This window comes from Leucoraja erinacea, chromosome 4 (genome assembly GCF_028641065.1).
Source record: "Leucoraja erinacea ecotype New England chromosome 4, Leri_hhj_1, whole genome shotgun sequence".
Taxonomy (NCBI): Eukaryota; Metazoa; Chordata; class Chondrichthyes; order Rajiformes; family Rajidae; genus Leucoraja; species Leucoraja erinaceus.
Genome location: NC_073380.1, coordinates 106,248,427 through 106,270,855, shown reverse-complemented (window position 1 = coordinate 106,270,855; position 22,429 = coordinate 106,248,427). Strand labels below are relative to the sequence as shown.

The 22,429-nt window shown below is 42.6% G+C and overlaps 1 protein-coding gene across 1 annotated transcript in view; it reads right to left on the bottom strand.

Moving 5' to 3' along the window:
- timm21 (translocase of inner mitochondrial membrane 21) overlaps positions 1 to 21,781 on the bottom strand; it is a 28,832-nt gene extending 7,051 nt beyond the window's left edge. The window contains exons 1-4 of the mRNA XM_055634886.1: positions 21,346 to 21,781; positions 11,449 to 11,511; positions 6,565 to 6,662; positions 2,677 to 2,750 (exon numbers count right to left, since the gene is read on the bottom strand). Of these exons, the coding sequence (XP_055490861.1) occupies positions 2,677 to 2,750; positions 6,565 to 6,662; positions 11,449 to 11,511; positions 21,346 to 21,766 (656 nt within the window). The 5' untranslated portion in view covers positions 21,767 to 21,781. The remainder of the gene's footprint in view (positions 1 to 2,676; positions 2,751 to 6,564; positions 6,663 to 11,448; positions 11,512 to 21,345) is intronic.
- Positions 21,782 to 22,429: the final 648 nt, after the last annotated feature.

The window sequence follows — 22,429 nt, the reverse complement described above, 5'->3', positions numbered from 1 at the left end:
TGCCATAGCAGCTCCCCAGGAACTGCTTCCTTGTCCCAGGCATCCCCAGTGTAAAACATTGACCTTCAGAAGAAGGGATGTCCTCAAATTACAAAGACTTGGTTCTTTGTATTAAAATGCATTTGCAGTGTGTGTTCCAAAACTGCCAGTATTGTGATATGTGACATTGTATGTGGGGTGACCTCTGGCCAGCTTTGTAACTGGATTCCTCCAACTGTGGAGGTGAAGGTCTCACCTTGCTCATCACAGGGTATTTTTGTTAGGAAAAGTTTCAATTACTGCAAGAAGTATGAATGCACTGGGATTGTGGACATTGGAAGGGGTAGGATAGGGACCCACAATCCCGTTTACATCAACAAGAGTGGAAAGGGTCAAGGACTTCAAATTCCTGGGCGTGCACATTTCCGAAGATCTTTCCTGGTCCCAGCACACAATCATAAAGAAAGCACATCAGCGCCTCTACTTCCTGAGAAGACTACGGAGAGTCGGCATGTCAAAGAGGTCTCTCTCGAACTTCTACAGGTGCACAGTAGAGAGCATGCTGACTGGTTGCATCGTGGCTTGGTTCAGCAACCTGACGGTCCAGGAGCGGAAAAGGATGCAGAAAGTTGTAAACACTGCCCAGTCCATCGTCGGCTCTGACCTCCCTACCATCAAGGGGATCTATCGCAGTCGCTGCCTCAAAAAGGCATCCAACACCATCAAGGACCCACACCATCCTGGCCACACATTCATCTCTCCGCTGCCATCGGGCAGAAGGTACAGGAGCCTGAAATCTGGTACATCCAGGTTCAGGAACAGCTTCTTCCCCACAGCCATCAGACTATTAAACTTGCCAACATACAGACTCTGAACTGTAACAGCCTATTGAACTCTATCTGCTTATTTCCGTGTATATTGAACTGAACTCTGTATTTTTGTTTACAATACTCTGTTGTGCTGCAGCAAGCAAGAATTTGATTGTCCTATCTGGGACAGATGGCAATAAACTCTCTTGACTTGACTTGACTTGACTTGTTCATCGTGCTGGCTTCCCATGTGTTAGCCATGGTCTGTACTCATTCCCATAAACGCTACCCTTAATAACCTGGTCCCTTAGACAACATGAAACATTTCTACTTCCTCAAAATGTAGCTCACTCTGGACTAGGACAATGAGTTTCTCATCTTTAACACACTGCTTCAGGGAAATAAACAAACTCTTACCACTGAATCTTTTCCCAATAAGGAGGCCAACTGTCGGACACTTTCCATAACGGGCAGTGCACTTGCGTGATTCTCTTTATATCTGCCCTCACACCAAAGTTACCATGAACTACACATGGGATGGCATATACAATGAGAATCAGGTATGTGCCGATTTCAGAGAATCAGAGCAGATTTCATTGACTACCCTAGTTTTGGGATGCACTGTAACACGCTACAGATCTGTAGACTTCATTGCCATGTGCTGAATGATGCGCAATTTTGCAGGTTCAATAGTAGCCAGTGGTATGAGTTTCAGAAGAAAGGGAAAGCCAGATTTTGAGGGCATGAAGCAGAACTGGGAGCAAGAGGATCAAGAAGATGGTCCCTGCTACCCAGGGAGCTGTCTGTGTTCATCATCCACAAACTCATTACCAAACTAGGCTAAACAGTGCATAGGACACAATGGGACTACAAAAAAAGGGAGTCAATTTTGATAATAAGCCTGAAAAATTATAATCAAAAATACCACAAACATATTGGACCAGTAATCAGGCAAAGGAACCCACATGATACATACAAATCCCACGCATTCCACTTTGCAGATCCAACTGTATCAAATATAACCCATGAACGAACGAATCCCTGCATCATTTAGTTAAATGCTTTGCCACAAAATCTCTGCATTTCCCAAGGAGTGGGGGGGTCATCTGAAGAATTCAATGCTCCATGTAAAATATATCTTCCGTGAGGATCTCGACTCTGTAGGTACGATCAGTGGAGTGCAGATCACCCAGACATTTCTCTGCATTGTCCCACTGTGCAAGGACTGTACTCGGGGGACACTACTGTAACAATACTCTGCCAGGCGTTTCCTATGGTGGACATGTGGCCTTCTGCTTGGCATCTCATTGGCTCGGACTTGCATTCTATGAAGTGAATGCGGGAGCTGTATCTTGCTCCCTTGCATGACACCCAAAGTATGCTCTGCCGCTGTCTGGCTACCATCGAGGATTATATCTGGAAAGGCTGACACCCTCCCTGTGGTTGTTACACATCAATGTATCGGGAAAGGTGTGAAATTAGTGTATGTTCTGTCACGAATCACGCAGATTCTGTTTTAGAAACATGGAAAATAGGTGCAGGAGTAGGCCATTCGGCCCTTCCAGCCTGCACCGCCATTCAATATGATCATGGCTGATCATCCAATGGTTTTAATGGTTGTTTTCTGGTGTCAACCAGCTTTCTGTGGTTTCAATCTTGCAATTTTGCAGGGAACTCTGGAACAAAAGCGTTTAGTACAATCCTATCTGCCATCTTATCTTTCTTCAGAGTAGCTACGAAATGTTGTTAGTGACTGTCCTATAAATGCATCATAGGTTGTGCTACTATTGTAAAGATCATGTAGCAACTATCCAGCAACCAGAAAAACTACTTAAGTTGTCTTCATTGACATGCAATAATCTTAGTAAATACATATTCTCTGATTTACCTGACATGACGCCTTCTACCCCGTTGAGTTGTCTCTCCATAGCCTTTTATAGGTTCTCCCAGCATTCCGATTATCTGTTCACACAAGATGTGCTTAGATCTGATTATTTAAATTATAACAATACTGCTCAAAAGCCTACTGGGTGTTCAATGAAAAATAGAAGTGAATTTTATTTCCATTTACCTCTCCAACAGCCATGGTAGAACTAAAACATGAAATTTAATTGGATTTTGCTTCTATTATAATTATCTGCAGATCATACCATTACCTGCACCTATCCTGAATATGTTGTATATATTTTACAAAGCCACACGCACTCATAATTCTTTTATCCGAGATGTGCATATGATTAAAAGCCAATTTCTCCAGCAGCACACAGCTTGTCTGCATCTTAAGTACTTATTCCATTAGCAACAGTGAGCTTGCAATTCAAACAGATTTACGACATACAGTGCCCTCCATAATGTTTGGGACAAAGAACCATCATTTATTTATTTATTTGCCTCTGCACTCCACAATTTGAGATTTGTAATTAAAAAAAAAAAATCACATGTCGTTAAAGTGCACCATTGTCAGATTTTAATAAAGGCCATTTTTATACATTTTGGTTTCACCATGTAGAAATTACAGCAGTGTTTATACATAGTCCCCCCAATTCAGGGCACCATAATGTGTGGGACATAGCAATGTAATGTAAATGAAAGTAGTCATATTTAGTATTTTGTTGCATATCCTTTGCATGCAATGACTGCTTGAAGTCTGTGATTATCATGGACATCACCAGTTGCTGGGTGTCTTCTCTGGTGATGCTCTGTCAGGCCTGTATTGCAGCCATTTTTAGCTTATGCTTGTTTTGGGGACTAGTTCCTTTCAGTTTTCTCTTCAGCATATAAAAGGCATGATCAATTGGGTTCAGATCGGGTGATTGACTTGGCCACTGAAAAAATGACAATTTTTTTAGCTTTGAAAAACTCCTTTGTTGCTTTAACACCCCCACCACCATGTTTCACAGATGAGGTGGTATGCTTTGGATCTTGGCCAGTTCCTTCTCTCCTCTATACTTTGCTCTTGCCGTCACTCTGATATAAGTTAATCTTCATCTCATCTGTCCACAAGACCTTTTTCCAGAATTGTGGTTGCTCTTTTAAGTACTTCTTGGCAAACTGTTACCCGGCCATCCTATTTTTGCGGCTAACCAGTGGATTGCATCTTGCAGTGTAGCCTCTGTATTTCTGTTTGTGAAGTCTTCTGTGGACAATGGTTATTGACGAATCCACACCTGACTCCTGACGAGTGTTTCTGATCTGTCGGACAGGTGTTTGGGGATTTTTCTTTATTATAGAAAGAATTCTTCTGTCATCAGCAGTGGAGGTCTTCCTTGCCCTGCCAGTCCCTTTGCAATTAGTAAGCTCACCAGTGCTCTCTTTCTTCTTAATGATGTACTAAACAGTTAATTTTGACAAGCCCAAGGTTTGGCTGATGTCTCTAACAATTTTATTCTTGTTTCTCAGTCTCATAATGGGTTTTTTGACTTTCATTGGCTCAACTTTGGTCCTCATGTTGATAAGCAGCACTCAACGTTTCCAAAGGTGATGGAAAGACTGGAGGAAAGACTAGTATTAAGGAGGCAATTAAATACACCTGAGAAATTACAAACACCTGTGAAGCCATGTCTCAAACATTATGGTGCTGTGAAATGGGGGACTATGTTTAAACACAGCTGTAATTTCTATATGGTGAAACCAAAATGTATAAAAATACCCTTTAATAAAATCTGACAATGTACATGTTAATCACATGTGATTTTTTAAAATTAGAAATCTCAAATTGTGGAGTACAGAAGCAAATAAATAAATGATGGGTCTTTGTCCCAAACATTATGGAGGGCACAGTACAAGCTCTCTTTCAGCTCCCTGTACCTTATTCTGCATTTCCCAAAATAATTAGCTGGAAGCAAATTAAACTCATTAAAAGTTGGAATGTGGTCACGATTAGAATCATCAGGAGATCAGAAATTAAACATTATAACTAAATTTACACTATTTTGTATTGCACGAACACTCCACGACTATTTTAGAGAAATGTTTTAAAGTATTTTAAGCTGAATCTTATCAGATTTTGTAACTGAATAATTAAAACAAGTATTTTTCCATTTCCTAACTTATCCAAGTTTATGGCATCTCACTCACCCAGAGAACATGTTACATTTACATTGGTAGCAAATTATTTCCAACTCTTTATTAATGGTTTATAGCTCCAACTGAGATTGGAGCTATAAGCCTTGTCTGAACGGCAGATGCTGGAAATCTGAAATGACAACAGAAAATACTGGAAATATTCAACCACTAAGGCAGCATCAGTGACAGGAGAAACAGTTAACATTATAGGTTCAGGAACTGTTGACGGAACTTGCATTTACATTATGTTCCTTTTGTAATATCCTAAAGTACTCCACTATCTTACTTACTTACTCACTATACTTACTTACTTACTATCTATTAAAAATAGAACAATGTTGCAATATTGGAAATCATATTCAATCATACAAAAAAAAAAACAGGCTGTTGATTTGCCTGAGCCAATTCAAAAGCCATTGTTCATGATGACTTTCACATCACTGTGCTGTACATGTTATCCCTCCTGCTTGGCTTTTGGCTGCTGGTCACAGGCAGAAAAGATCAGCAAAATATGCTGTTTACATGACAGAAAATATTTAATATACATCCTATTCTTAATACATTTGTTTATATTTAATTTATACAATTTATATAGTATGATATGTACTGAATATATTTAATATGAAAAATGGCTGGTATAATGCACACTGAATATTGTCTTTACTTACAAAATTCTTAAGCAGGGTTGGACAGGCTAGATGCAGGAAGATGGTTCCCGATGTTGGGGAAGTCCAGGACAAGGGGTCACAGCTTAAGGATAAGGGGGAAATCCTTTAAAACCGAGATGAGAAGAACTTTTTTCACACAGAGAGTGGTGAATCTCTGAAACTCTCTGCCACAGAGGGTAGTCGAGGCCAGTTCATTGGCTATATTTAAGAGGGAGTTAGATGTGGCCCTTGTGGCTAAGGGGATCAGGGGGTATGGAGAGAAGGCAGGTACGGGATACTGAGTTGGATGATCAGCCATGATCATATTGAATGGCGGTGCAGGCTCGAAGGGCCGAATGGCCTACTCCTGCACCTAATTTCTATGTTTCTATGTTGCTATGTTTATTTTGCAGCTTTCATACTGGGATAGAAAGCAGGAGAGTTTTCAGCTCCAAGATCATGCCATAGTGTACAAAGTCTATGTGGGGGGTGTAATTTACTGATAGTGTTGGCATTTCATTTTGTTTAAACTTTTGATGTTACAACCATCTCCATTGATATTTTTTTTTACACATAGGGTCAGAAATCAAACCTCAATGGAATAAACATTATGAACATAAAATTCATCTTGGTCCAGTAACACTAAGTGTGGAACATGCTGCCATGTATTTCTGAACTTCTGTCCACGCAGGTGTGGATTACACTACAATTACTGCTTTATGGCGCAGTAGAATACCATGCACCAAGGATGAACCTCTGGATAGAAGATAGTTTTATAAAGAAAAAGAGCAAAACTATCAGATGCAAATAGACACAAAATGATGTGAAAGAACTATACAAACTGAGCTCTATTGAAAGCTCTTGCTGAATGTGCCTCCACCACCTATGACAATAGCTTCTGAAATGTACCACCAGAAATGATTATCTGCCACTTCTGCTACCTGCATGAAATCTGTATAACCTGGCTAATCACTTATCCACTGGTGAGACGGTTTGTGAAGTATATCCCCAAGAATAATAAGGATTTACTGTAAATTGCAAATCTTAGTCTCGTAAAACCATACCTCTGGGTGAACTCTACACTTCTTCAGAGCAACTCCGTATATTTTGCTTGGACTTGAGGAGGAGAACAGCTCTTTAAATATCACATAGAACAATCCTCCTAAAATGACAAGCGAAAACACGTTGAAAGAAAAGGAAAATGCAGTGTTGAAAACTTTTAATATACAACGTGCTTTTTAATCACATAAAGGATTAAGGGGATTTGATCCTTAATATTTATTTTGTTACACATTTTGCATTCAGCAGGTCATCTCTCCCCTCTGAAAGCTGTGACCACGAAACAGAGCTGGGCTCATTATTCATTTTAATTACTTCTGGGTACGCATTCAAAGCAAAATGAAATGATATCCAAGTTGGTTTATGACACGTCACTGGGACATGCCTGTAATTTATCTTGTCGGAGCCACTTCTGGGTGTGCAAGGAAACATGAAGTGGCAAGATTCCATGGGAGTCAAACTGGAACCGCACGTTGTATGAAACAGTTCCATCTGTGAACATGTAACTTGGTTGGTGGGGCAAGGCTAGGGTTGGAAGTGTATCCTTCTTTTAAAATCATCAGACATTGCCAAATATGGAATGCACTGGGGATAGTAATGGCAAACGCTGCTGAGTTGCAAAAGTACCTCCATTAAAATCTGGCTGGTGGCACACTCTCTATGCACTTTGCAACGCTCCCAGGTGCGATGAGATCTGTTTTCCACCCTGTCCAGGTGAGGGCAGACAGGAACCAGATCTGTTGACTTTAGGTGGCATAACTCCATTTTAAGGTGGCAACTGTGTCAAAAAAAAATTACAAACTTCAGTTTATTCTGCCAGCTGATCATTAACAGTTTGGAAGAGATAGAAAAACTTAGGGAAATGGGATAAATGATTCTTTCAAGGGTGGACAAGGAGCTTTCTTCGGATGTCATGATTACTATAAGTTTACAGGATGAACAACTTTTGAAATGAGTGGAAATATAAATGAGAAAGTGAATTCAAGCAGATTATATATTTCATCCGAGTTTAAATTATCAATTGTCATCAGGAGGATGTACAGCACAAACCTCTAATTTCACCAATGTGCATCCGGCAAAAGAGAATAATTAACCTCTTAAAAAAAGGACCTTCAGCTGTACAGAAACACCCTTTCTCCAAACCAGGTGAAATGCCATGCAACATTTTGAACAAAGACCTTTAATATTTGTAAAAATCATAAAGATTTTCTATTTCAAATTTTGGAAATTGTTAATAGAAATGTGGAACTTCTTTCACATCCCACCGGAATCAACTGATAGTGCCCTCGATAATGTTTGCGACAAAGACACATCATTTATTTATTTGGCTCTGTACTCCACAATATGCGATTCGTAATTTAAAAAAATCACATGCGGTTGAAGTGCACATTGTCAGATTTTATTAAAGGGTATTTTTATACATTTTGGTTTCACCATGTAGAAATTACAGCTGTGTTTATACATAGTCCCTCCATTTCAGGGCACCATAATGTTTGGGACACATGGCTTCACAGGTGTTTGTAATTGCTCAGGTGTGTTTAATTGCCTCCTCAATGCAGGTACAAGAGAGCTCTCAGCACCTAGTCTTTCCTCCCGTCTTTCCATCACCTTTGGAAACTTTTATTGCTGTTTATCAAAATGAGGACCAAAGTTGTACCAATGAAAGTCAAATAAGCCATAAAATACATCAGCCAAACCTTAGGCTTACCAAAATCAACTGTTTGGAACATCATTAAGAAGTAAGAGAGCACTGGTGAGCTTGCTAATCATAAAGGGACTGGCAGGCCAAGGAAGACCTCCGCAGCTGATGACAGAAGAATTCTCTCGATATTACAGAAAAACATCCAAACACCTGTCCAACAGATCAGAAACACTCTTCAGGAGTCAGGTGTGGATTTGTCAATGACCACTGTCCGCAGAAGACTTCATGAACAGAAATACAGAGGCTACACTGCAAGATGCAATCCACTGGTTAGCTGCAAAAATAGGATGCACTGGTTACAGTTTGCCAAGAATTACTTAAAAGAGCAACCACAGTCTGGACACATGACGTGGACAGCTGAGACGATGATTAACTTATATCAGAGTGATGGCAAGAGCAAAGTATGGAGGAGAGAAGGAACTGCCCAAGATCCAAAGTATACCACCTCATCTGTGAAACATGGTGGTGGGGGTGTTATGGCCTGAGCATGTATGGCTGCTGAAGGTACTGGCTCACCTATCTTCATTGATGATACACTGTTGATGGTAGTAGCATAATGAATTCTGACGTGTATAGACACATCCTATCTGCTCAAGGTCAAACAAATGCCTCAAAACTCATTGGCCAGCGGTTCATTCCACAGCAAGACAATGATCCCAAACATATTGCTAAAGCACCAAAGGAATTTTTCCAAAGCTAAAGAATGGTCAATTCTTGAGTGGCCAAGTCAATCACCCGATCTGAACCCAATTGAGCATTGCCTTTTAAATGCTGAAGAGAAAACTGAAGGGGACTAGCCCCCAAAACAAGCATAAGCTAAAGATGGCTGCAATACAGGCCTGGTAGAACATCACCAGAGAAGACACCCAGCAACTGGTGATGTCCATGAATCACAGACTTCAAGTAGTCATTGCATGCAAAGGATATGCAACAAAATACTAAACATGACTACTTTCATTTACATGACATTGCTGTGTCCCAAACATTATGGTGCCCTGAAATGGGGGACTATGTATAAACACTGCTGTAATTTCTACATGGTGAAACCAAAATGTATAAAAATGGTGTTAATTAAAACCTGACAATGTGCACTTTAACCAGAGGTGATTTTTTTTTTAAATTACAAATCTCAAATTATGGAGTACAGAGACAAATAAATAAATGCGTCTTTGTCGGAGGGCACTGTGAAAGCTCCTTTGAATTTTTGCCTCACCTCATTGGGTGGCACAGTGGGACAGTTGCTAGCTTACAGCACCAGAGACCAGGGTTTGATCCAGACTACGGATGACATAGATACGGAATTTGGACTTTCTCCTCGTGATTACGTGGGTTTTCTTCAGGGCTCCGGCTTCCTCTCAGACGTACAGGACTGTAGGTTAATTGGCTTCAGTAAAAAATGTCAATTGTCCCTAGTGTGCAAGATAGTGCTGGTGTACAGAGATCGCTGGTCGGCACGGACTCGGTGGGCCGAAGGGCCTGTTTACATGCTCTATCTCTGAACTAAACTAAATGGTATAATTCTGCAACACTCAAAATAAATGTCATCTTATTTAATCATTGATTTTTTTTTTAATTTCCAGCCTCGGCCTGTATATATGTTTCACTGTTATAATAAGATGAAATTTACTAAAGATTTATATAACAGTAAGAAAGAATAAGGGTTTAAAAAAGAACTGCAGATGCTGGAAAAATCAAAGGTAGACAAAAATGCTGGAGAAACTCAACGGGTGCGGCAGCATCTATGGAGAGAAGGAATAGGCAACGTTTTGGGTTGAGACCCTTCGTCAGATTGATGTTAAAAAAGAAAGTGGCGGTGACAGTGGGCTGTGGGAGAGCTGAGAAGTGGAGGGGAAGGAGGGAGAAAGCAAGGACACTCTGAAATTGGAGGTCAATGTTCATACCGCTGGGGTGTAAACTACCCAAGCGCAATATGAGGTGCTGTTCCTCCAATTTGCGGTGGGACTCGCTCTGGCCATGGAGGAGGCCCAGGACGGAAAGGTCGGATTGGGAATGGGAGGGGGAGTTGAAGTGCTGAGCCACCGGGAGATCAGGTTGGTTATTGCAAACTGAGCGGAGGTGTTGGGCGAAACGATCGCCAAGCCTGCGCTTGGTCTCACCCATGTAGAGAGGTTGACACCTGGGACAGCGGATGCAGTAGATGAGGTTGGAGGAGGTGCAGGTGAACCTCTGCCTCGCCTGGAAAGACTGCTTAGGTCCTTGGATGGAGTCAAGGGGGGAGGTAAAGCAACAAGTGTAGCATTTCCTGCGGTTGCAAGGGAAAGTACCCGGGGAGGGGTGGTCTGGGTGGGAAAGGACGAATTGACCAGGGAGTTATGGAGGGAACGGTCTCTGCGGAAAGCTGAAAGGGGAGGAGATGGGAAGATGTGGCCAGTGGAGGGGTCCCATTGGAGGTGGCGAAAGTGGAAGATGACTATGGGGACTCCGTCTTGTTATGAGGAGGGGGATCCACATTAACGGGACGGAGGTGGAACGGCTTCAGGGGGAGTGAGAGCGGAGCTGCGTGATATAGAGGAGACCCTGGTGAGAGCCTCATCAATAATAGAAGAGGGGAACCCCCATTCTCTAAAGAAGCGGATGGGAAGAAGTGTAGGCCAGATAGCCATGGTAGTCATGGGAGAATAAGAGTGATATATTTGTGCAAAATATTAACTCACAAACTAGGCGTAACTCATTATTTCAAAAACTTTATATATGAAGGCATATTTGCAACTGATCACTATGGGAAAATTTAGAAATTGGTTGAAACAACAAATGAAAATCAGTGTGGTATAAACAAATGGGTAATTTCGCAGAGTGAATCAGATAATTGAAAACACGAAAGACTGTTTGTTCATTTTCATGGCTGAAACAGTAATTTAAATTTTCAAAATGCTAATAAGTGTAACATGAATTTGCAGATATTCACATACTTCATACTATCACTTCTCTCCTTCTTCCTACCCCTCATTGCTGCTTGCAATCCCATACAAAAAACATATTAAATGGTGAATGTGGACTTATGGAAGATACTCAAGGGGTCAGGCAATATCTCTGGGGAGAACACGAATAAGTTGCATTTCCTGCTTTTTTGTAAACCAGCATCTGCAGTTCCACGTTTCTATGTAACATTTGCCATTCTGGGCTAATGTAAAGCATATGTGTGAAGATGTACACAAACACAACTCACCTGTTATGCCAATTCCAACCAATACCACGAGAAGATAGGTAAAGTCTTTTCCAGCTTCTTTCACTAAAGCAAGAATTTGAAACGTGTTAGTCATTTAATGGTAAATTGTGTTTAAATTGACCAGAACCACCAGAGTGTAAACAATTTTGATAATCATTCATTCAATTTTTACAAGCTCCCTTTAATTAATAATATATTCAAATATAAAAGGGTCAACAACCTTTCATTGGGTTATTTTAAGAAAAATACTTAATTTCAGGATATAAATTAATTGCTTGAGCAAAAAGCAATCTGCTGGAGGAAGTTAACAGGTCAAGCAGCATGTATGGAGGCTGATTGACAGATGATATTTTGGAGTTTGTACCCTTTTTCAGAGTGTTGGATCAGAGGGAGAAAGCTGCTAGAGAGGGGTAAGGGGTAGAGGCGAGGCAAGAACTGACAAGTGATGGGTAGATTCAGATTAGGAAGGGGAACTGGCAGATGGGTGGAGATGGTAACAGAGGCTGGGAGTGAAGTGGAGAAAGAAGGGTGCAGATGTGGAATCTGATAAAGACGTTGAGGAGTGAAATGCAGAGCCAAAAACTGTTGATGTGGTGCTGTGAGGCAAGTCAGATTAATTTCTTTCTGCACTTTAAAAAAATGTACTACCGGTACATATTTTCAAGAGAAATTATTTGCATTTACATAGGGCATCTCAGAAAGCATTTGATAAGGTCCCACATAGGAGATTAGTGGGCAAAATTAGGGCACATGGTATTGGGGGTAGAGTGCTGACATGGATAGAAAATTGGTTGACAGACAGGAAACAAAGAGTAGGGATTAACGGGAATGGCAGGCAGTGAGTAGTGGGATACTGCAAGGCTCGGTGCTGGGACCGCAGCTATTTATAATGTACATCAATGATTTAGATGAAGGGATTCAAGGTAACATTAGCAAATTTGCAGATGACACAAAGCTGAGTGGCAGTGTGAACTGTGAGGATGATGCTATGAGAATGCAGGGTGACTTTGGACAGGTTGGGTGAGTGGGGAGATGCATGGCAGATGCAGTTTAATGTGGATAAATGTGCGGTTATCCACTTTGGTAGCAAAAACAGAAGGCAGATTACTATCTAAATGGTGTCAAGTTGGGAAAAGGGGAAGTACAATGCGATCTGGGGGTCCTTGTTTATCAGTCAATGAAAGTAAGCATGCAGGTACAGCAGGCAGTGAAGAAAGCAAATGGCATGTTGTTGGCCTTCATAACAAGAGGAGTTGAGTATAGGAGCAAAGAGGTCCTTCTGCAGTTGTACAGGGCCCTAGTGAGACCACACCTGGAGTATTGAATTTGGTCCCCTAATTTGAGGAAGAACATTCTAGCTATTGAGGGAGTGCAGCTTAGGTGCACAAGGTTAATTCTTGGGACGGCGGGACTGTCATATGCTGAGACAATGGAGCGACTGGGCTTGTATTCTCCGGAATTTAGAAGGATGAGAGGGACTCTTATTGAAACATATAAGATTATAAAGGGTTTGGACACACTAGAGGCAGGAAATATGTTCCCGATGTTGGGGAAGTCCTGAACCAGGGGCCACAGTTTAAGAATAAGGGGTAAGCCATTTAGAATGGAGATGAGGAAACACCTTTTCACACAGAAAGTTGTGAGTGTGGAATTCTCTGCCTCAGAGGGCGGTGGAGGCCGGTTCTCTGGATACTTTCAAGAGAGAGCTAGATAGGGTTCTTAAAGATAATGGAACCAGGTGATAAGGGGAGAAGGCAGGAACGGGGAACTGATTGGGGATGATCAGCCATGATCATATTGAATGGCGGTGCTGACTCGAAGGGCCGAATGGCCTACTCCTGCACTTATTGTCTATTTCATGTATACAGGACTGATTCATACAGTTTCATAGCTAATAGGGAAAAATAATTTATTTCCTTGTTGAATATCAAAATAGTAATTCATCTATGGAAAAACAAAGCAAATCAAAATTAATTAATGAACCCTGATGACATCAAAATGTACAGTGGATAAATCCAGATTGTTACTTTGTCATAGCAAATCTGGTGGCCTTGTAAATCCTGCAGCTTCTAGAAGTCTAGAGGGAGGGAGTGCAGAGACGGTTCACCAGACTGATTCCTGGGATGTCAGGACTGTCTTATGAAGAAAGACTGGGATAGACTTGGTTTATACTCTCTAGAATTTAGGAGATTGAGAGGGGATCTTATAGAAACTTACAAAATTCTTAAGGGGTTGGACAGGCTAGATGCAGGAAGATTGTTCCCGATGTTAGGGAAGTCCAGGACAAGGGGTCACAGCTTAAGGGTAAGGGGGAAATCCTTTAAAACCGAGATGAGAGAAGAACTTTTTTCACACAGAGAGTGGTGAATCTCTGGAACTCTCTGCCACAGAGGGTAGTTGAGGCCAGTTCATTGGCTATATTTAAGAGGGAGTTAGATGTGGCCCTTGTGGCTAAGGGGATCAGGGGGTATGGAGAGAAGGCAGGTACGGGATACTGAGTTGGATGATCAGCCATGATCATATTGAATGGCGGTGCAGGCTCGAAGGGCCGAATGGCCTACTCCTGCACCTAATTTCTATGTTTCTATTTCTATGTTTCTAAGTCACAGCCCAATTCAAGAAACTGCTAAAGGAACTCAATAGGTCAGGCAACATTTGTTAAGGGAAATTAACAGTTGATGTTTTTGGTTGAGATCCTCTGGACTGGGGAGATATCCAGCACTGCACTGGAAAAAGGAATCAGGGCAGCAAAACGTGCCTACGCAGGGAAAATCCAGGGACACCTCTGTGACACAGGAGACACCAGGAGGATGTGGAAGGGAATCCAAACACTGACGGGGTACAAAGCAAGGCAGCAGGTAACCGACACCGACACTTCTCTTCCAGATAAACTGAACAACTTTTTTGCACGTTTTGATGCAGCAAACACCACACCCAAGGGGAGAGCCAGCCCCTGCTTACAAACCGACCAGCCAGTCCTGACCATAGACCCGATGGACACACGGAGAATCCTGTCTAAGGTCAACCCGTGGAAAGCAGTCGGACCCGACAACATCCCAGGACGTGTGCTCAAGGAATGTGCTGAGGAGTTAGCAGATGTGCTAACAGACATCTTTAACATCTCCCTTAGTCAAGCCATTGTCCCCACATGCCTCAAAACTTCCACGATAATCCCCATAGCGAAGAAACCAGTTGTTGCCTGCCTAAATGACTGCCGCCCTGACCCCAATAATATTGAAGTGTTTTGAACGCCTGGTGAAACCCCACATTACTGCCAGCCTCCCCTCATCGTTAGACCCCCTCCAGTTTGCCTATCACCCCAACCGTTCTACAGAGGATGCCATCTCTACCACGCTGCACACAGTACTCACTCATCTGGAAAACAAAAACACCTACACCAGAATCCTGTACATTGACTTCAGCTCAGCTTTTAATACCATCATCCCACATAGACTTGTGGAGAAACTAACCCTGCTGGGCCTCAACACCACCCTGTGTCACTGGATCTTGGACTTTCTGACAGAGAGACCGCAGTCAGTCCGTGTTGGCAAGAACACTTCAGGCTCGATCACGCTGAGCACCGGCTCCCCTCAAGGCTGTGTGCTCAGCCCGCTGTTGTTCACACTGCTCACACATGACTGTGCTGCCAGATTCAGGGACAATAAGATCATAAAATTTACGGATGACACAACAGTGGTGGGACTCATCAGCGGAGATGACGAATCAATGTACAGGGAGGAAGTAAAACAACTAGTGGACTGGTGCGGCAACAACAATCTAGCATTAAACGTCGACAAAACAAAGGAGATGGTTGTCGACTTCAGGAGGTCGCAGCCAAAACACACACCCCTCAACATCAGTGGAGAGAGTGGAGAGTATCAAGTTCCTCGGAGTGTAAATTACAGACAGCCTAACCTGGTCCAGGAACTACACTGGGATTGTCAAACGGGCCCCATCAGCGACTGCACTACCTGAGGAAACTCAAACAGGCCTCACTCCCCACCAACATCCTCAGGACTTTCTACAGGGGTACGGTGGAGTCTGTACTCACGTACTGCATAAACACGTGGTACTCCAACTGTAACTGCTCAGACAGGAAGGCTCTGCATCGCCAAGGACTGCTCTCACCCCAACCATGGACTGTTTACCCTCCTACCATCCGGGAGGCGCTACAGGTCTCTCCGTTGCCGAACCAGCAGGTCGAGGAACAGCTTCTTTCCGGCCGCTGTCAATCTACTAAACAACGTACCTCGGTGACTGCCAATCACCCCCCCCACGGACACTTATTATTTATTTTTTTAATTCAAAATCGTTTGCTATGTCGCTCTTCAAAGGAGATGCTAAATGCATTTCGTTGTCTCTGTACTGTACACTGACAATGACAATTAAAATTGAATCCGAATCTGAATCTGAATCTGAATCTGCAGAGGGTAGTGAGGGGAGCAGAGAGGATCATTGGCGTCTCCCTACCCTCGGTACAAGAACTGTTCCAGAGCCGCTGTCTGAAAAAAAGCTCTGAGAATAGCCAAGGACAAACTACACCCCCTCCACATACACCTGGATCTCCTGCCATCAGGCAAGAGATACTGTAGCATCAAAGCCCGGACTACAAGACTGCTAAACAGCTTCCTGCCACAGGCTGTGAGGCTGCTAAACACTCACTCTGTACTCACAGTCACTTGATTCTGCGGCTTGGTACGGACATTTTAATAACTGGCACTGGCCACTCAAATCAGCTGCCCTGGACATTTTAATGATTGGTTTTAGTGTATTTTAATGTTGCTGTTTTACCCGCTTTTAACTATTTATACTGTTTCATCAGGGACTGGATTGTTTTTTATTGTTATTATGTGTGAAATGTTTTAAGTTTCATGTGCGATGCTCCGGTATTCCCTGGGAAACGTCTTCTCATTTTGCACTGGACAACTGTTGCTTTGCAAGATGACAATAAAGGTTGATTTGATTTGATTTGATTTAAAGACGCAAGGTAGATTGAAGTTCAAATGTACATTTATTGTCACTGTACTAATTGGTACAGTGAGATTTGAGTTACCATACAGCCACACAAATAAAAAGAACACAACACACGATAGAATTTAACACGAACATGCCCAAACAGCGGAATCAACGTTTCCCACTGTGAGGGAAGGCAATAAATTTCAGTCCACTTCCTCTATGTATAGATGGGGCAAGAGCTAGCACATGATAGATAGTTCCAGGTGAAAAGAGGTGGATTATTGGATGGAGTAAGTTGGAAGTTGATGTGGAAAAGCTTTTCCCACTGAGAGTAGGGAAGATTCAAACAAGGGAACATGACTTGAGAATTAAGGGACTGAAGGTTTAGGGGGTACATGAGGGGGAACTTCTTTACTCAGAGAGTGGTAGCTGTGTGGAATGAGCTTCCAGTGAAGGTGGTGGTGGCAGGTTCGTTTTTATCATTTAAAAATAAATTGGATAGTTATATGGACGGGAAGGGAATGGAGGGTTATGGTCTGAGCGCAGGTATATGGGACTAGGGGAGATTATGTGTGCGGCACGGACTAGAAGGGTCGAGATGGCCTGTTTCCGTGCTGTAATTGTTATATGGTTATATGGTTATATGGAAGTGGCGTGGAGCTAACAGTGGTTGGGCTATGACTGGTGGAGATAACCAGGAGCTGCAGATGGTTTGTAGTCATAGAAAACGTACTGGGTCATTTTCAAAGTCATTTAATGAACGATCCACAGTCTGGAAGAACTGTCCTTCAGCGACAATTGGACAATCATATTGTCAGAATCGTATATTATACAGCTACTGTCCTTTACAACTCCATCATAATGCCTGCATTGTCCTATCACATCGGAAGAACTGGGTTCCCAGAGGTACATGTCCTTGACGCCCTGGGAATCTTCAACATTCACAACTGAACAAGGATTCCTCCTGTTCAATCCGAGCTACTCCACTCTCAGCTGACCGATCAGAACTTCAACATGTTAAATACTAGCCAGAAGAACAACTGAGAAATACAAAGGCTCAGAATGTACTCCGGAATTACATAGAAAATAGGTGCAGGAGGAGGCCATTCGGCCCTTCGAGCCAGCACCGCCATTCATTGTGATCATGGCTGATCGTCCCCTATCAATAACCCGTGCCTGCCTTCTCCCCATATCCCTTGACTCCACCAGCCCCTAGAGCTCTATCTAACTCTCTCTTAAATCCATCCAGTGACTTGGCCTCCACTTCCCTCTGTGGCAGGGAATTCCATAAATTCACAACTCTCTGAGTGAAATTTTTTTTTCTCACCTCAGTCTTAAATGACCTCCCCTTTATTCTAAGACTGTGGCCCCTGGTTCTGGACTCGTCCCACATTGGGACCATTTTTCCTGCATCTAGCTTGTCCAGTCCTTTTATAATGTTATATGTTTCTATAAGATATCCCCTCATCCTTCTAAACTCCGGTGAATACAAGCCTAGTCTTTTCAATCTTTCCTCATATGACAGTCCCGCCATCCCAGGGATCAATCTCGTGAACCTACGCTGCACTGCCTCAATCACAAGGATGTCCTTCCTCAAATTCGGAGACCAAAACTGTGCACAATACTCCAGATGTGGTCTCACCAGAGTCCTATACAACTGCAGAAGAACCTCTTTACTCCTATACTGAAATCCTCTTGTTATGAAATTGGGTCACCATTTATCTGTAAAGGTGGTAAGAAAATCAGTGAGGGATAAACCTCCGTCCTCATCCTATCCCTGAGTGACTGCTACATGATCCTTGAGGAGATGGTGTTCTATCTTCACGTTTAGTGTCTCCATCATTTTGTGTGGCTCTATCACCAAATCAAATGAGACAGTTTGAAAACTGATTTGCCAGCTCAAAATTGGACATCATCATCAGTAGAACCATATTCCTTCTCACTGTTGAGTGCATCCCTCACTCAACTATTACCAATGACTCGGAGGGCTATCACAGACGTAATGTGTGTAGACAAGAATACCAGGTGTATGCTCAAATACACCCATAAGGATAAGCCAACATTATGAAGATTTAAGTCAGAATTACATGCATCCTAAATAGTGGAAACAATATGCTGTAGATAAACCATGCAATACTCCAATCGCATTCCTGACTAGATGGTGCAATTCTGTTGGTTGTGGAATTGCATGACACTACCTATTGCACATTTGTTTAGGATGCATATGATTTTGACTTGCATCATCATCTGGTTAACACTTCCTTTTGGGTATGCCTGAGCACACTCTTGGGATTCTCCTTTGATTCAGCTGCTAACAGCATCATATCTTAAGTCTGAAGAAGGGTCTCAACCCGAAACATCACCCATTCCTATCCTTCTCTCTGGAGATGCTGCCTGTCCCGCTGAGTTTCTCCAGCATTAACAGCATGAGTAGGTGGCCTTGTGACAACACCTTCAAAGATGGTGAGATTAGCTGGAACAGAACACTTGAAAGAGAAACATTTTCCATCATTTTTAGCCAGTATGGCCAAGTTGATGACATGCCTCAACATTTTCCTGAGGTATCCACCATCTGTGCTATTTTAAACCAATTCACTCCACACAGTAATAAAAGGTTTATTGACCTGGACACATTTCCTCTTGCAGATGGTGATACATCTCCGGAATGTTCTGCTCCAGAGAGTTGTGGAAGTCAATTCATTTAAAATATTTAAAGTGGAGAAAGATACACTTTTGAAAAAATGGGAGAATGAGGGTGATGGAGGACTGGCACAGGAGTTGATGCATGAGGTAGATCAGTCGTGATTATATTGAATAGCAGGGCAGGAGTGACACCAGATGGATAGAAACATAGAAACATAGAAATTAGGTGCAGGAGTAGGCCATTCGGCCCTTCGAGCCTGCACCGCCATTCAATATGATCATGGCTGATCATCCAACTCAGTATCCCGTACCTGCCTTCTCTCCATACCCCCTGATCCCCTTAGCCACAAGGGCCACATCTAACTCCCTCTTAAATATAGCCAATGAACTGGCCTCAACTACCCTCTGTGGCAGAGAGTTCCAGAGATTCACCACTCTCAGATGTATGATACAACACTGACTGACATCGGACAATGTGGATTGTTGCAAAGGTACATCCTGCCGCAAAGAGCAGGACAAATCCAATCGGACGAACTACTGCCTGTAGTCTCCCGGCAAAGTGTTCCATTAACCCTTTCAAGTGGAACTCACTGCCACCAACCTGCACAATAATTATCAAATGGGTAGCAAATGGACTACTTGCCTCCAGACCAATCTAGCCTTGTGTCCAAGCATGCAGGTGGGGGACATATTCCAGAGGTGAAGCAAGAACCTTCACATTTTACGATAATTATCCCAGAGCTGATTGAGTTAATGAATGCATCTCTTGAATTAACTCACCTCTGGAGACTACAAGACATCTTCCACTATCTAAAATTCACAAATGTCTGGTCGAATAAAGCCCCAATATTACTCAAGAAACTCAATATCCTCTTAATCTGTCCCTCCTTCCGCCATATAGTGGATGTTACCATTTACAAAATGCACAGTAAGAATGCGCCAATTTTCTTCAAAGCAAGTAGTAAATCTCCGACTATTACTATGCAGAAGATCATAGTCACCAAACAGGCCCTTTGGCCCACACTAGTCCCACCTGCCTGCGTTTGGCCCACATCTCTCTAATCCTACCCTAAGCATGTACCTGCCTAAAATGTTGTGATAGTACCTGCTGCAACTACCTCCTCAGGCAGCACTTTTTACAGGGTCTGCCATACAGTATAAATACTTTGGCAACAAAAAAAACAATTAAAGGTACATGTCTCCCACAATTTTTTTCAGCGCAAAAATTCAACATTCTAGCGGTTTTTAACAGGTAGGAAAGTACGCGTTTCTAGCATTAATAACATATACCGGAAGTGACGGATGTCCTCCAGATGGATTTAGCGGCTCCGTGCGTCGAGCCCTATGACCCAGTGACCTTTCGTGCAATCACCCTATTTCCTTCGCTCCATAGATGCTGTCTCACCCGCTGAGTTTCTCCAGCACTTTTGTCTACCTTCGATTTTCCAGCATCTGCAGTTCCTTCTTAAACACACTTCCTTCTTCCTCCTTTATGTCTACAAAGCCCTCAATGAACCACTGTTGTTTACTATATTTAAGAGGGAGTTAGATGTGGCCCTTGTAGCTAAAGGGATCGGGGGTATGGAGAGAAGGCAGGTACAGGATACTGAGTTGGATGATCAGCCATGATTATATTGAATGGCGGTGCAGGCTCGAAAAGGCCGAATGGCCTACTCCTACACCTAATTTCTATGTTTCTATGTACTATTCTTATACCAATGCAAAGCACTTTGGCCAACGAGAATTGTTTTTTAAATGTGCTGATAAATAAAAGTGACTTGACTTGACTTTGATCTGAAGAAGGGACTTGACCCGATGTTGGGGAAGTCCAGGACAAGGGGTCACAGCTTAAGGATAAGGGGGAAATCCTTTACAACCGAGATGAGAAGAACATTTTTCACACAGAGAGTGGTGAATCTCTGGAACTCTCTGCCACAGAGGGTAGTCGAGGCCAGTTCATTGGCTATATTTAAGAGGGAGTTAGATGTGGCCCTTGTGGCTAAAGGGGATCAGGGGGTATGGAGAGAAGGCAGGTACGGGATACTGAGTTGGATGATCAGCCATGATCATATTGAATGGCGGTGCAGGCTCGAAGGGCCGAATGGCCTACTCCTGCACCTAATTTCTATGTTTCTATGGCCCGAAATGTCGCCAATTCCTTCTCTCCATAGATGCTGCCTTACCCGCTGAGTTACTCCAGCATTTTGTGTCTACCATGGCATTGTTAACAACTTGGTATTGACATCGCCTGCGGTGAACAGCACAAACACATTGGAACTTTTAGTACAGAGGGATTACCTTTATAAACTGTGGAGACAGGCGGTGAACTTCTTCTTAATGTCACTTTGCTGTCTTGCTTCCTCTCGGGAACTGCATTATTTCTTCTCAGGGTGGTGTCGGTAAAAATGCATCGACTGGAAACTAATCTAAAGCAGTAAAGTGAATCCAGATTGTGTTGTAAAGAACTGATTGTGGCCGCCCCGGGCTTCATTGGGATTGAATTACAGATTCGGGACAGCCCCAGATCATCCACCCGCAGTTGTGTCTTAAACTGGGGCACTGGTCTGACTCCACGCGTGCGAACGGCTCGCAAAAGCAAAGCACTGGCCATGTTAGTTGCAAAGCAGACGGAATATATTCGTCCCTCAATCGTAACTACCTCGCAGCCATTCTTCAGCTGAATGGGGATTTGAACAGATGTGTGGGACATGTAGTTCATCGCGCTTATTGCTTGGAAGAATACAACACTTGGTAAACTACAGCTCCCATGGTGCATATTTATCTGCCCTCTGCAATTGGTTTCGGCTGTAATGTCCATGGTGCCTTACGCAAAAAAAAGGGGAGGCGCATTTTATTTAAGGTCCGTAGGTCCAAGTCACAGAGAAATTGCTAGCTTCTTAAACGTAATGCAAAAGCATCTCTTAAAGGTGCTAATTAAGATATCACTGGAAACCCAATGAACAAAGTGACATAATGGGGAGAACAAATAATTAATGCTGTGATAAGGGTAAAGCAAAAATCCAATTCAATGATCGCGTTATTACTGGTAAAAAATGGTCAGATCTGACTTTCATGTAACCACCATTTATTAAACGACTCATCTCCATTGGGGGTTGCAAACGTTACATTTATGCGAATGCCAATTTCGGTGTTCAAGGGAGGAGACATTTTACACCAGTTTTACACCAGTTAGTAGCAATGTTACAAAATTTTGAGATTTAAAAAATCAAGTCTGCGATTCATCCCATCAGATAAAGCATAAAAATAAGTTTAATTTGACACATTCACTTTCATATCTTCAGTATTAAAAACGTTATGGCCATTTTCATACTCTGAAATTAACATATTTTTCCCTATTGCTTTTCCATTGACTTAACTCAAA